The sequence below is a fragment of the Miniopterus schreibersii genome (assembly GCF_964146895.1).
Source record: "Miniopterus schreibersii genome assembly, chromosome: 2".
NCBI lineage: Eukaryota > Metazoa > Chordata > Mammalia > Chiroptera > Miniopteridae > Miniopterus > Miniopterus schreibersii.
The window spans coordinates 104,179,014-104,194,892 of record NC_138102.1 but is presented as its reverse complement, the minus strand read 5'-3'; the positions used below and the strand labels follow the sequence as shown (position 1 = coordinate 104,194,892).

Sequence of the window (15,879 nt, the reverse complement as noted above, 5' to 3'; positions counted from 1 at the left end):
TTCCAGAAGTGGTGGGCGGCTGGGCCAGGGAGAGACTGTCCTCGTTTGGCAGACACTGGCTCTCTCCCTCTTGGCCAGGCAGCAGGTGGCTACAAGAAAGTGTCCTCTGTGTAAGAACTCTGGGCAGCCTCTCTCCAGCATCCGGCAGCCAACCTCTTCGTGGCCCTTACCCTTCTGCCCTTTTCCCAGAGCCAGTATCCGGATAACTTTATCTTTACCTTGGAAGCATCGAATGGCAGAATCTCAGCGCTGGAAAGTATCCCAGAGGCTCTCTCCTTCTCCCACCAGGTCTCCATCTGTGCATGACACTCCTCTACAGGATCCCCACCACCACCTCTTTTGAACACTCTGTGGTAGGAAGTCACCAGGTCACAAGAAACCCCTTTCATTTTTGTGCAACTCCAGTTCTTAGAAAATTCTTCTTCCTTCTGAGCTGACACCTGGTGCTGTTTTGCTTTCACAAGCTGGTCTGAGGTGTCAGGGGTGCAGCTGCATCCTCCCAGTGGCACTGCTAATTATCCTCGCTTGGCTAATGACTCCTGCTAATTGCTTCTCTGTCTCTGCTCTCCCTCCTGCCTCACATGCCCATTTGAGAGCATCGCCCACCTCTTCTCATTGGTCCTCCCAGGAACCCAGGAGGGAAGCAGTGAGCTGTTAAAACAATGTGTCCTTCCCAAACACTGAGTCAGTGCTGAGCAGGAGGACCCTGCCACTGGGGACTCTTGACTGGCAGGTGCCGTTTGCAGGACACCTCTCTGCCTGCCTCTCACCTTCCCACACCCTGCTGACACAGCCCCTCTCTCCTCACCAGTGCTGACCTCTGGCTAGGTCCCTCCCATCTGCAAGGAGGCTCAGTCTCTCACAGTATTATTAGAATTAGAAGAAGAACACTGTTCCTTTCTTTCCCCAAATCAGGTGAATACTCTGTCTCCATACCTTTTCAGTTAGCCATCAGGTAAGGATTTCTCCTGCACAGCAAGCAGCTAAAGCAATAGAGTTGCTTCAATCTGCCCAAGGGCCCCACGCCCTCTACACAGACCCAGTCGCACCTGCTCACCATTTGATCCACACAACCAACACTCCCCTCCCTCACAGGAAGAGCTGTACCGTATCCCACCCACTGTGACCAAGACTCCATCTAAACACTCTGTGTCCTTTCCTTTCTTCTGGGTTTCCCGGGCCACTGAGCCTGTAGCAGGAATCCTTCTAGACTCTAGGAGTCAGAGGGGAGCAGTAACAGGGGCAGCCTCCACCCGCAGGAGGCCCAGGCAAACCCAAGGTGGAGCCTCCCCTTCTCAGTCATTTCTGGACATTAGCATTCCCTCTTCCTGCCAGCGCCTCCAGGCCTTTTCCTTGTTGAAGACTGTGGTGCCTGTTCTCTAGGTTTTTCTCTTCTAAAGATAGGACAGCCAGCCTCTCCAACAAGCCCAACCCTCCTGAGAAGTTACAGAAGAGTTCTAAGATTAGGGGAAAGAGGGAGGAGGGATGAAAGGTGATTAATACCTTTGATTCGGCTTCAGTCTGGAGAGGAAGAATCTGGAGAGAAAGGCTGCTCAGTAGAATGATAAGAGTGGCACCCTCTGCATTAACATCCACCTGTTAGGGCACATTTGGTTTGCAGTTGGTTTCCCCTTCTCTGTGCCTGGCTCAGAGTCACCTCAGCTGCTGTGGGCATGATCAGCCACTGCCCACCTTTGTCCCATGTTGGCACTTCCCCTAAATAGCACAGGAGGGTGGAAGGAGCAGCCTTGAGTGGGTGGCCAACTGTGTGCATCCCAGTGCCCGCTCTGGAGAGATGGTGAGTGAATGAAGCAATGCTGACCCCGGTCCCATCCTAGACATGTGCAGTCCTCCCCCTCTCTGAGGGTGAAGGAGCAGAAGAAAGCTGAATGGGGCGTGTTTGCCGGACTACCCACCAATATGAGTGGCACACCTCCTGTGCCTCCAGCAGAAGTTACAAGACCTGCTCCCAGCCCCGCAGCACTTCCCATCTGGTTGCCTGGGGAGGTCAGCCTGGTCCAGAGAAGGAGCCATGCTTTCTGAAATTTTTGTGGAAATGGAAGGACAAGAGAGTGGGGCAGAGAAGGGCAGGTGGTGTTGGTGAGGCGAGATGAGGAGAGCCTTGACTCTCCCACCCATTCCTGAGTCACAGTCAAAGGCGTGCATGGCTGGGGAAGCAACAGAGAGCAGAGGACAGGGACCTGCGTTCTTGTCCAGGCTCTGCTCCCTCAAAGCCTCAGTTTCCTCACCTACAACTTGTGAATGAAGGCATCTTCCCTGGCTGCCTCCCCAGGTGGATGTGAGGATTCAGTGAGGTAATTTCATGAGCGTGCTCTGACCCACACAGTGCCATCTCCTTTTCTAATGAGCAGAAAAAAGAACCGTATGAATGGCAGAGTTCTACACTACACGGCGCGAATGGCGCCTGTTTCTGGAAGAACGCTGCATAGTTCAGAGGCTTCAGGAAGGCAGTGGGCCTGTGGAGGAGCCCAGGGCAAGGCTCACCCAGGCGAAGACCAGAGGGAGGTGCACAGTCCCTGGCAAACACCATGCATGTGTCAGGCCCTCCACACAAGGGTGAAACCACGTGTGGCATGATCTGGAGGCCAAGAGCAGAGCGGAATGCCTGGCTAGAGGGCGAACGCTGGGTAGAAATGGGCAAGGGGGTTGGATGGGTAGAGTGAAAACAAACTTTAAAGGGCCTTGGGAGAGAGGCTGAGCATTCTATGCTATGAGTGACAGTGACATGCTGTGAAGAAATGGCGCTGAGGAGAGGCTTGTCCATCAGATGAGAGAATTCAGCAAGGGCTTCAAGAGCTGCTTCTCTCTGGGCCCAGTCCCTGCCCCCTCACAAGTGATCAGCAACCTAGTGTTTCATCACAGAGAGCACTCCTTGCTCATAAAGCTTAGTTTCTTTTTTCTAAGGTGAAAGAAGTCCTAGAAATCTCCTCTCAGCTCCCCAACAAATGCTTGAAAACTTCCAGTAATGAGCAACTGCTCATCTCTCAAGGCAGCCAGGCCATTTGGAAATGCTTCTTACATGAGGGGAAAATTCTCACTCTTCAACCCCCGTTCCCTGCAGAACTACTCTTTCCTCCCTTGTGAAAAGAAGAGACGGTGCTGAGGCCTCCCAGCCTACCGTATCTATATTAAACCTTGCCAGTTTCTTCATAGACCATGATGTATAGCCCTTCACCGTCCCAGGACTCTGCCTCTGGCCACTGCCCCCCGACCGTGGTCCTGACCTTTGACCTTCTGCCCTAACAAGGTCTGATTGATGCTGAGGAGGGGAGCGCTGCCTCCCTGGGTCTTTGCCCATGCTGCTGAGGGACCGCTCAGTGAAGGATGTGGGGGATTAAAGCATCAAGGTAGACCAGGTAGACCTCATCCTCGGTCTTGCAACCAGGGCTAAAGGGAGGAAATAACGACTGCAAGCATCCCGCACGCAGAGCTGGGAGATTAAAGGAAAGGACTTGCCACAGGAGGGGACAGGCTGATTGATTTTCTGACAGCTGCCCATAAACTCATTCATGAAATTATGGAGCTGAAGAGGCACCATGGGGCTGGAAGCTAAAGTGACTCACTTCACATAAACGCCACTAATGGATGCAGCCTAGAAATTTAAGGCAGCAATTGACTTGAGTGCTGGAAGGGAGGGCAAGGCTGAGACCCTGTGGAAGGAAGCAGTGCTCCTTACTCCAGATGGCTCCCCTCTGTGGGGACCCACGTCCTTTGAGATTGTGCTGGGCCCCATAGGATCCCCTTGCAGGAAAAGTGACCTGGGCCAAAGTTATCTTGAACAGCAGAAAGCAGTGAAATAGAAGACAGACCCCAAAGGAAAGAGGAAAAGAGTGATCGTGAGCTCCACAGAGCTGTTGTCAAAAACTCGCCCACGTTGCAACCTTTGAATTCCAGAAAAGGGCGGGAGCCCTGGCCCTGTGCCCAGCCATGACGACCAAGGGTGGGCTTTTAGCCTCTCCGTGATGTAAGTAAGTGACAAGTGAAAAAAGGAGGGACCACTGGATGGTGGAAAGAGGCCTGGACCTCTACCACTAACCAGCTGTGTGACCCTGGGCAAGGCCCTTGTCCTTTCTAGACCTTAACATTCTCACCTGCAAAATGAAGACTGGCTATTCTTCCCAGCCCTGCAGTGCAGGTGTGATTGAAATCTGTCTTGCAGTGGGGAAACTGAGCCACGAGGAGTGAAGTAACATATGGAAGTGGGAGAGCGAGGATTCAAACTCGGGCCACCTGGCTCCGTGTTCTGAACCACCCTGCTCTGCTTCCTGTCTCCCCTCTTCACCCAGAAGCGCTGGCGGGGAGGCCCTGGGCAGGGTGATAAAATGAGTGGCTTCTCCCTGACCTCCATCTACACTTCTGCCCCTCTCCTCCTGGAGGTGCAAGGGCATCCACGGGACTCTCTAGCCCTCTCTCATGATTAGGAAAGGGTTTTACAAATTTATCCAGTATGTACAGTAGGTAAGAGGGCTGACTAGGCATAACATCCACCACCGTTCAAATGCTCATCTCATTAGCTGCTCACTTTGAATAAATAAATTCTCTAAGCCTCCATTTTCTGATCTATCAATTGGAAACATATAATGGGACAGATGACCCCTCATAGGGTTGTTTTAAGGCTTGAATCAGTTAATTTGTGTTACGTGCATGGAGGAGTAGCTGGCGTGGAACAAGTGATTAAAAAACTGAGCTGTTGTTGTTATTAAGATAGAAATGACTGATATTGCACTCTGAGTGGACAAGGCCCTAAGATGAAGGAATTGCCAGTAAATGTCACTGGACTGGATTGGAGGATTGGGGACTCAAGGCATTCCCTGTCCCTTTCATGTCACACCACATGGGTGACCATCTGCTAAACCTGGCCTTGGGAACTAGAATAGTGTCCTCTCTCCAACCTGAATGTTGTTTTTTCCCTAAAAGATTGGATTTGCAAAGGAATTCTCAAAGAAAGGGCACTGTTATCCACGTCTAGGAGATCCCCTGTCGCATCCCCAATGGTTGGGGTGAGTTGTTTTCCCTTGGGGATGTTAACCCCTCCTGTGTGATCAGATGTCCTATCCCATAGTCCCAAGGGCCCGAGAATGTTCCATGCTGCTCGGTCGCCCCTAATGAAGGTGAGGTGGGGGCAGGAAAGGAAAGGGATGTGCGTTTATTAGATGCAGCCAAACTTCCTTCCTTAGCCTCCTCCTGCCACTGCCCACCTCCCCTCTACCCAGTAACTGGGTAGCCGACTCAGTGGCGCCACAGTTGTGGAGAGAAATGTTCTTCTGCTTGGGAGCGCTGGGTGTTTATGGCCTGCTGAGAGCACAGCCACCCTGGGTTTCTTCTCTGGATTATAGCTGCAGATCAAGGGCAGGCACTTACGCCTCCTCCCAGCTTATAGCAGTAATAATAATTATGATGATGGCACATCATGCTTATATTGTGCCTTTTTAATAAGGACACTTTGTTTGGCTTCTTAATATTTAATCCTGTTTTATATTTACTTTCTGATAGCTTAAAATCAGCCAGGTTTTAATTGCTTATGAGGAGGAAGCCATGCTGGGCCTGGGCTGGCAGGAGTTATTGAAATGGCTCTGGAGGCTGGTGGCATCTTTCTCTGTGACCTTTCCACCCAGACGGGACCATTTTGCTTTCTCTCTCACCATCTCTCCTTTTTTCCCCTTGCAGTTTGCTTTTCTCCTCCCCTACTCCCTCTCTTCCCTTCCCTTATAAGAGACCTATAATTCATCATCTAGTTCAATTTATTTGTATAAGAGATAAATATGAGACCCCAAATCATCATGTGACTTGTCAGGGGTTTGGAGCTATTTATTGTCAAGGCCAAGGACAGGACTGCCTGAAATTTCTGAGACTTCCAGTATGAGGGAGATTCCCGGCTCTGAGCTGGATAAAGACATGTGAAGAACTCCTTCACCCAGCAGCTTGAGACTGCGTGTGGCCAGGTGCTCGATTTAGCAAACTGGAAAGTAGTAAGGAATAACTTCCCGAGTTAGTTTTCTGCAAGAGAAAATTAAATTTGATGAAATGTAAACAGTTCCTCAGAAGAAGAGTCTCCTGGGGCAGTGACCAGAATGTTTGATTCTGTTCTGCCATGGGGCTCAAGCAGTCCCTGTGGTAATGCCCCACCTCACTCATCAGTAATTCAACCTGAAAATATGGGTTTAAGCCAGGTTATTCTGGAGGTTTCCTGATAGAGCCAGGAAAGCCCAGGACTCCAGGGCAGTCATTCTCTGCCCTTACTAGCTGTCACCTTCAACTTTTGGGGTCCACCCTTCACCTGTCAGTGGGCTAATACTGTCTACCTTGCCGGCACAGGTGGCCGTGTAAACTGGGTGGTTTCAAGAGAGGCCAGTGAAGACGCAGGCAGAGTTTAAGGAACCAGCAAGGGAGGCAGGACCTGAGGGCAGCACCCAGAGGGAGCTTTTATCACCACAGGCCTGAAGAAACCAAGTGAGGGAGCAGTTTCAGGAAGTTAGAGAGGGCGGTCATGACAAGAAGGTCATATGGCAGACCTGTGGCCCTCAGCAGTGGACGCAGCCAGTCTGCACCAACCTGCACATAAGCACTGGGGCAGTGAGCACCCAACCTCACTGGCCTCAGGCCTTGCTGACGTCCTGCAAGCGCTTCCCATTGGCCAACCCAGAGGGAAGCACTGGCCTGGGGGAGCTCACCGATGAAGTTGACAAGCTCAGCCTCCTGGATACAGGGCGAGGTGGGCAGGGACAGAGAGTGCATCTGAAGGACAAGCCCTCGAGATGTCTAGCATACATCCTTAAAACTCTAGGAAAATATAGTGTTAGAAATATACCTCCAGTATCACTAGGATCTGAAAGGGAGTCCAGAAAATTCCCTGGCCTTGAGAAAGTTAAAATTTAGTTAAGGACATAAATCTAATACTTGCTCAGCAAACTGTAATAAAAACAGATCATAATTAATTGGTAATATTAGCAAATACCCATGGCACTTGCCATTTTACAAAGTTATCTTATAGATATCTCACTTAATTCTTGCCGGGACTTCTTGAAATAAATGGTATCGTTATCTTCTTCCTACAGGTAGGAAGCCTGACCTCAGAAAGGTCAGTTAACTTCCCCAGAGTTACACAGCCAGGAGGGGGTTTTGAATTCAGGTTTTTATATATAATTCCCACAGTCCCTGTGTTCCTGGAGCTCAGAAGAGGGAACTCAGCAGTGGGTGGTCCTGAAAGCTTCCACACACGAGAGCTGGGCCTCAAGGAATGGGCACATTTGAGTAGTTCAGGAGTCAGCACACTCTTTCTAAAGGGCCAGGTAGTAAATATTTTAGGCTTTGTGGGCCACATAGAGCCTCTACTGAACTCTTCGACTCTGTGGTTGGAGGGTGAAAGCAATCACAGGTCACACATAAGTGGATGGGTGTGATTGTGCTCCGGTGAGACTTTGTTTATGGAACAAGTGGCAGTGGACTTGGCCCAGGGGCTGCAGTTTCCTGACCCCTGGAGTAGTGCAAGCAATCCAGGAGAGGATATGTTATATATAGCATCATATATACAACAACCCGGAGGTTGGAATAAAGATAGCACGTTTAAGGGGCAATGAGCAGGGCAGCCCGACTTGGTGGAAAGTTTCTGCTGGAAGTAACAGGAAACGGGATGACTAGATGGTGCTTTAGTCAGTCAGGGCCTCCCTAGCAACAGAACAACATAAATTTATTCTCTCACAGTTCTGGAGGCCAGAAGTCCCAGATCGAGGTGTCAGCAGGGTTAGTTCCTTGTGAGGGCTGTGAGGGGAGGTTGTGCCCCAGGGCTGTCTCCACAGCCTGTAGATGTCCCCTTCTCCCTATGTCTTCATGCCGTCTTCCTTCTGCAAGTGGCTGAGTCCAAATGTTTTCTTCCTATTAGGACACCAGCCATATTGAATTAGAGTCCAACCTTATGATCTCATTTTAATTTAATTACCTCTTTAAAGACTCTATCTCCAAATACAGCTCTGAGGTACCAGAGGACATCGGCATGAATTTCTGAGGGGGCACCTTCAGCCATCACAGATAGGATGGAGCCAAATTGCAGGGAGTTTTAGATTCCAGATTAGAGTCAGTGAGGTAGGAAATTAGGAATCCTTTTGCTTGTTAGCCATATCTCTGATTAGTACTTTGAGAAAATGAATACGTATTATACCACTCATATGCCAAAAAAAGGTAATAAAATGGGCATCTGCCAGTAAATGGCAAAGTAAGTGCTTCAGTCCCATCTAAGAGTGTATGGAAGCCTGGGCAGTGTGTCCCAGCAGGCTGGCTGACCAGGATTCAGCCCATCAGCTCCACAGCACTGGAGAAGTGCAGGGTGGGTGGAAAATGCCTTTATCTACTGCCCGGAGTGTCTGGCCCTAATGTACCAACCCTCTTCAAACAAGAGATGAAAGATTGACAGCAGTTGATGAGTTATCTGACCTTGGCTAATGAGGCTACCAGCTGAGTTCCAGAATGAAGACTGGGCAAATCTCAAGAGAGGCCAGTCACAAAGGCATTGCAGAGCCCCATCCCCAGGACAAAGTCAAAGCTGTTTTGCATGACCCAAAGATTTCAGATCTAGGCAGATTCCTCCATCTCTCTCCAAGTTCATTCAGCGGTCCCTCAGTGGAGCTTAACTTAGCTCTAATGTCACTCAGCCAATTGGGATGCATAAGAAGATCTGAGACTGAGGGCCTCAAGCAGCAAAGCCAGATAGTTTATATGTGGATGGTTCTTCAGGTATCTCCTCCAGCCTCAAGGATGGGAAGGATGGGAGGGAAGGAAGGAGAGGCAGAGGAAAAAGAGAATCAAGGACTGAATACCTAAGAAGATTTTGTTTCCTGTTTCCTCTGTGGATTGATTGCTAAGTAACGTTAGTGACTTTCCTTGTCTTTATCAATATGAAAGTTGCTCTTACTCTCAAACCTGGGCCCCTTCTGAAGTCATTTTTTATTTATGTAAATGAGTTTGGCCAACTTCGTTGCATCGTGTTTACATGGTGATGGCTAAATGAGATCTAATTTCTTCTTATGGGAAACATGAGTGTTAACACACTGGAACAGCCTGGAGCAGACTCACCACTTGGAAATTTGTTTTAAGCAGCATAAGGACCTGACTGTTTTATAGAGGACTGTGTGCTCTGTGCCTAGTCTTTCTCTGTTTACCACAGCTACAGAAAGGCTGGCCAGCTGATCTGTGCAGCCGTGTTTTCCAAGCACTGCCTGGTATTTAATGGAGGATTCCTAAATTTTAGTGAACAAACCCTCAGAGCGTTTCCAAATCCAGACACACCAGAAAACACCAATCTTCACAGTGGCTTAGACCTAGTAGAGCTCCTCTCCCAGCACAATTCACATGATTTCCAGTTTGAGGAGATTATCTCATGTCAGAAGTGGCTTATTATAACCCCCTTAGTATCCACACAACTGTTCTCCAAGCAGGTGAGGGGAGACTTTGATTACTGTGAGACAAGAACCGCGCACCTCCCTTCAGACACAGAAATTGTCCTAGTAAGCACCATTCAAGCAAGAGTTGCCACCAAGAGTAGATGTTTGGGGGAAAGTTGACATCAATTCAAGATGTAGTCAATTGTTGGCCAGATGAAGTCTATATAACTCATTGTAGCCATTGGTGATATTACTAAATATGTAATTATGTATCCACTCCCTGCATTGGCAGCTGTTAATTACTCTTTCATGAAAATCTCATTTTCTTTTGGAATTTTCTCAGCAGAAGCCAAGGGACAGGTGAGCCTGGAGACCCAGATTCGATCCACAGTACCTAGTAACAGTGAAGTTGGAAAGTCAGAAAACTAGCTTTCTCTCTAGTGGTCTTCCTCAGTATTCTTCTTCCTAAATTCATTCAATGAAGCACATTTCATTCCACAGAGGGTATCATTACCACATTGTCTGCAGATAAGCAGGCATCAGGCTTCATTTCTCAGGGCACCCAGTAGGCTACCTTCAGAGGAGAGGTGTCCTTGGGCACCTAGGTTCTTTGCCATCTTTCTGCCTTGATTTCCATCTAGTTCATCATCTGAATGTCCAAAGGAGGAGTCAGTCTGTCCATCTCATCCCCAGAATTCATTTCCAGTATTTATAATTCTCAACTTTCAACTGTTCGGAAACTCAGTTTCCACTAAGGAATCCAAGTCCATCTCTTAGGGTAGCAAGTCCCTTAAAGAAGCAGCTGTGACCCTGCTCTCTAATCCTTTAGTAATAGGAACACAACTGCATCTTCACTCATCTTACTCACTCATGTGCTTATGGGACGAACTATCATAGGCACTAATATGTTAATGCACTGTTCCTTCCAGGTGAGATATTTTCATTTCAGCAAGGAACCTTCAGATATAACTTCACCCAAAAAATCAGGTCTAGTGGGGTCTAGTGGAAACTAGTGGAAGTCTAGTCTAGCGGAAGCCCACCACCAAGGGAGATGATTTAGATGCTCTTCAGATCACTTTCCACACAGGTGGCTGCCAACCTTGCCACATGAAAGACCAGCCCTGGTCAAATTCAATGATTTTATCAAGTTCTTTCTCTTGTTTTTAAAGTTATACAGTTATTTCTGAAGTTGATGGGACAATATTGATGCCAAAGCCAAAAGCTGGATGATGCTTCCTTATAACAGGTCACAATGTTCTTGGCTTTTCATCATTGGCCAGGGTTCCCGCCCCCCAGACAGCTGTGTGAACAGAGACTTGGTGACTGGCAGCCTCATGTTTACACCTCTGAATAAAATACCCCTCATGAGATGTTCACCTAAGTGACCGTTATCATTCTAAACCGAGACATAGCTTCTTTTCCAGAAGGCAGATCTGAGCCAAGTCATTCATTTCAGCTCCTAACTCTGTGCTTTTTTCAAATAGGATTTTTCAGAAGCAAAAAAAATGCTACTGGTTGTGAAGTTTCTGCTTATTACAAGTTTTGTCTTTTAAAGACATGTGTCTGGGAAATGGCCCTTTACCTAGGTTAAAAACAAGCCTGACCCTTTTCTGTCATGAGCCAGCCTTCAGAATTCTCACTAACAAGCAGCACTCAAGAATGTTCACTGAATGCCATCCGAGTTTCAGGGGAAGAGGGTGAGATAAAGAAGCACCTAAAGTTTGTATTGACCTTCCCTTCATGTGCTTTCCTGGGATTGATGGGGCCACCTGTCCGCTTCTCATCAGGGCACTGCTTCTGTCCATGAGTGGTAGGAGATTTCCCAACTCACGGTTCAGCTGTGACTATGCCTGACACCACTCGCCCCCAGCACCCTCCACAGGGGCCTGGCAGAGGCACAGTTAATGCCAGTTCCATCAAAGGGAGTGGGAAAACTCTTTCTCAGAAATTAGCTAAAGCATTTGATATCCAGAACTCAAAGTCCATTGCAGAATACAGGACTCCCCGTTCCACTTGCAGCAATCAGTGTCTCCACATCCTTACCAGCAACCCCATCTTCAGCTACAGCCCAGGCCCGAGAAAAGCTTATAGTATTCTTTCTTATACACAAACCTCCTCAAAAGGCCATCCATTGACAAGTAATTGAGCAACTTCTTTGCCTGTTTAAACCTATTAAAAACAGATATGTATATGTTTGGGATGTGATCAGGCCCACAGCATTTGATGGGTCTTCACTGAATGTAATGGAATGATTGAATTGGACAAAGGGGCAAGTAGATCCACAGTAGTTTTCTACCTGCAAGTGGCATGTACTGGTTGTAAGTGGTGAGGGAGCCCTGGAATCTACCTCAGATGGGAAAGAGGTCCAGTCACCTGACTGTCGGGTAAGGGTGAAGGAGGACATCCGTGCTATAGTTTTAGTAGTTATCCCACTGGAGCCTGAAAAAGGGCACCTCCCACAGGAGACATCAGGGATGCACAGTGGCCCCTCCTAGGAAGCCCTCTCCTCAAAGTCACTGACCAAATACACCAGTGTAGGTGGAAGCCTCTGCTGGAGTAATTCCTTCTCCCCAGTGTCCATCATTTGTTTTGTGTCATTAGTTCATGTGATTGGAATTTTGGTTCTATTTTATTACGTTTTATAATTTGTTTTGGTTTATTGATTTTGACAATTTTTAGTTTATTTTTGGAGATGAAAATGGATGTTCTATGTGAAAGCTGAGTTCTTTGTTTCTTTCTTTTGCCCGTGGCTGACTGCATGCTCTCTATTGATGTCTTGTTCCTGGTTCTTGAAAATGACCATCTTGTCTGGGAAAGGAGGAGCTCCAGCAGGCTTGCTCGATCAGAAGAAAGGGAAGTTTGCTTGGTTTAGTCACTCCACAGAAACCCATGGTAACGTTCCCCTATGCTCTGTGTGTGTAATGTGTGTTGCTACATCCCGGACTGGATGGGAGGGTATTTTTCTTGATGGCTTGTGATGCCGTGGTCATATGTGTATATATGTGTGTGTATGTGTTTGTATGTAGGTTTGTGTTTTTGTGAGGGGATGGTAATCTGTCTCACTCACAGCCACTGCCTTGTCATCTCTTTGAATGTATAAAGTCAGCAGACATGATAGTCAGCAGCTGGTCCTTGATGGAGTCTTTCCTTTGGATAGTGCCAGCCAAGACTAAGGTCATGTAAATGCCAGCTTGGTACTGGTACAGGCAGTGCCTTAATTTAGAAGATAATATGGTTCCTCCTGATGCCAAGGCCTGCCTACTCCTAATTTGGTTGTCTTTCCACACCCAGCACCACCACCATCACATCACTCCACACCTAAGGGGCTCTTTGGGAGCAAAGTGTCACAAAGTTAGGTAGTTTTCTGTACACAGCTCAGTTCTTTAACTAACGATGCCTGAAGAGTTAAAGGAACCTTGGTCAGAAATGGCTAGAGAGAGATGGATCAAAAGACTGAAGGCTCTTCTGTTATATTACTTCTTCATGAATGGGGATGGACTAAGGAATTCTGAAAGTCTTATCTTCCCAGCTCCCAGTGCTAAAACTATCCCTAAGTCTGGTCTTGCTCTCCAGCTCCCTCAGACCTCGGGCTGTAAAGAGAGTACAGATGCTGTCAAATTCAACACCACCCTTTGACAACTCACCATGCTCCAATGATGTCCCCACAGCCTGATTCGGCTTTAAGGACCTCATCTTGTCCTAGAGTGCAGGGAAGGGAGTTGGTCAACACTGGGACAATCTAATGAGCATGGTGCCGAGGGTCCTGACACTTGTGTTCCAGTCCAAGTCCTACCTCAAACACTGTGTGCCTTGGGCACCTGTCCCTTCCTTAGACCTCACTTCTCTTTCCTGTGAGGTGAAGGGGACAAGTTAAAGATAGATAACGTCTAAAGTCCCATCCAGCTCCAAATGTATTTAAAATGGCGCCTAGATTTCTTATTACCCAACTTTGTTGAAAATGAGCCCTAAGGCTGAAAGTTTGCTCATACTTGACAAACACGTAGTAAGTCGTGGGCTTCTCTTTGTATCTTCAGTGTTCTTGAAATGAGTCTCTTCTCACCTGCCCATCTTGTGTTTACCCACAAGAGAAAAAACTGGGAAAGATCCACGTTCAGCAACATTATCCATGTAACCAGCAAAAGTCTTTTCCTGGGCTATGGTGGCTCCTTGGGGACTTGTCACGAGGTGCCACATCACCTGATGCCACACCCTCACTAATTGCAGATTCCCTGGCTGCTGAGGGCTAGTGATTTTCTCTCCACATGAGGAGTTGTACAAGGAGAGCTGAACCCCCACCCATGCTATGAACAAGGGTTGGCACAAATAAGGAACTCATTGATATGTCATATTAGAAGGGTAACAGAAGGTAGAAAAGAAATAAAAAATAATAATAAAAGAAATGGCTTCTTCTAAGCCATCAAATGGGTTCCAAGGAGAAAACTCCTGCTGGTCTGAAAACTCAGCCCCAGCTGCCTCTGGGAGAGACTGGAGGTAGACGAGTAGGTTGGTGCTAGTGGAAGTAGGTGGTTTATATCCCAGGTCAGTCTATTGAGGTGGGAATGTCAAGGTTGCTGGAAGGGCGGATTGCTTTTGCAGTCTATCTTCAAGCCGCAGTACAGTCAGTTTGCAGGGTTCCTCCTTCCTGAGGTCTGCAGTGCTAGTTTGAGCCTTAGTGCGTGATTTGCTCCAGCTCTCTGTGCCAGGTACTGCCCTAGACGTAACAGACTCAGGACCCAGTATGCACTGCAGGAAAGAGGCTTGCCTCTCTATCTAGCAGGTCGTGCAGGCAGCAGAAATGTCCTTTCTACAAGCAAACCAGACCCTAAGTTTGGGAATGGAGCCCCGTAGAATTGGTGGGTGGAAAACACAAGGGAAATAAAATATTTTCCTGAAAGCTCCCCTTTTATGGCAAGTAGTGGATGTGAAGGGAAAGGCTTGCACAGCTTCTCTGAGGGAATAGAGTTGAGGGTAGAGAAAGGTTCAATGGCAAGAGATTCCACGATGTCTCCTCCAAGTAAATGATCTTATCACCAGGTTCCCTTCCACAGTCCCACTATTTAGAGTGTCCTGGGCAGTACAACTTACCCTAGACAAGCAGCAGGCATGTTACTCCTCGCGGAAATCCTGAACCTGGCCAGGGCAGTGCCAGGGCCTCAGCCTGCTCCCAGCAGTACCCCTGCCCCTCACCAGCAGGTGCTGCTGGCTCCCCTCCTCCCAGAAGCACTCCTCCTGGGACTGGGTGGACTGCAAACTAATGCTCTTCTCTCCCCTTCTTCTCCCCGCTCTCATGCCTTGTTCTGCATCCCTTTGACTCTTGCAGTGAGCATGCCCACAAGTGAGACGGAGTCTGTCAACACTGAGAACGTGGCTGGCGGTGACATCGAGGGAGAAAACTGTGGGGCCAGGCTGGCGTGAGTAGGCACTGAGAGCCCAGGGGCTGGGCTTTTCTGGGGGGTGGGCAGGGAAGCTGTGTCCTGAAGTCAGAATGGGATGGCTCATCCCTGGGCTGGGCAGAGATCAGAGCACAGCAGGAAACAGAAACCTGTGCAAGAAGCGGAGGGCTGGGGTGAGTACAGCCCCTAGGCTGGGAATGAGTCTTAAACTGAGACCACTCCTCAACTCAGCACTTCTGTAAGGCTCCGGCTCTTGGATTTTGAGCTCTTTTCCAACACATCAGAGAAATACAGAGAGTGTGTGCATGGGATTGAGGGTGGTTGTGAAGTCTCTCTTTCCAGCTTCTCTCACCCCTTTTTACAAGAGATGGCTCTGTTAGGGTCCCTGGGTTCTGCTAACCACCCTTTCCATTCTGATAAAAGTGACCTGGAAGGAAAGCAAACAGGTCAGAAAATACACTAAGAGGTGATAAATATGGTCCTTGTCTGCCTCTCTAAGTTACCCATCCAGTGAAGGGAAGCAGGTGCCTGAAATGCAAACTGGAGTTAATAAATTCACCTGTGCTTAGCCTAGACCACAGCTGGCTCCTCTAGCACAAGCCCCAGCCTAGATGTTCAGGATTCCCTTTCCCTGGGTTGAACCCCAGGCTCTGGCTTCAACAAGTTGACCTTGGCCTGGGATGGGGCCAGGTTTGAGGAGGAACAGCTCACACATGGATTATCACAATCACCCATCTTAGCCCAGTCTTAAAAATGGAAACCAGTAGTCCCTGAGAAATATGCCCCTTAAAAAAATAAGTGAAGGGAAAAAAATAGTTTACCTGCTAAAAATAAGCAAACTGCTGGTTTCATTGCCACTGCCTTAGAAAGCGGAGTTCAAAGATTAAAATCGTGTTCTGCCAGGGAATCATATTGACCTTGAGCATGAGGCCTCCTCCTGGACAAATCAGGTTCCACTCTGGGAAGTGGAGACTGCTTTTGTGAAGTGGAGACTGCTTTTCTACTGCCTGGGAGGTATAAGAACTGTAAACTCACCTGGACACTGGGGGGCATTGCCGAGGGAAGGCTCTGAGTAGGACCAGTCAAAAAAA

General features: G+C 48.2%; 1 protein-coding gene across 8 annotated transcripts in view; it reads left to right on the top strand.

The window, feature by feature from the left end:
- Nucleotides 1–15,879, top strand: part of CACNA1C (calcium voltage-gated channel subunit alpha1 C) — a 590,073-nt gene that overhangs the window by 445,010 nt on the left and 129,184 nt on the right. For 4 of the 8 annotated variants that reach the window (XM_081130586.1, XM_081130584.1, XM_081130583.1 and 1 more), the window contains exons 6-7: nucleotides 12,213–12,287; nucleotides 14,716–14,806. In XM_081130586.1, coding sequence (XP_080986712.1) covers nucleotides 12,213–12,287; nucleotides 14,716–14,806 — 166 coding nt within the window. The remainder of the gene's footprint in view (nucleotides 1–12,212; nucleotides 12,288–14,715; nucleotides 14,807–15,879) is intronic. The other 4 variants (XM_081130589.1, XM_081130588.1, XM_081130587.1 and 1 more) reach the window with 1 other exon arrangement.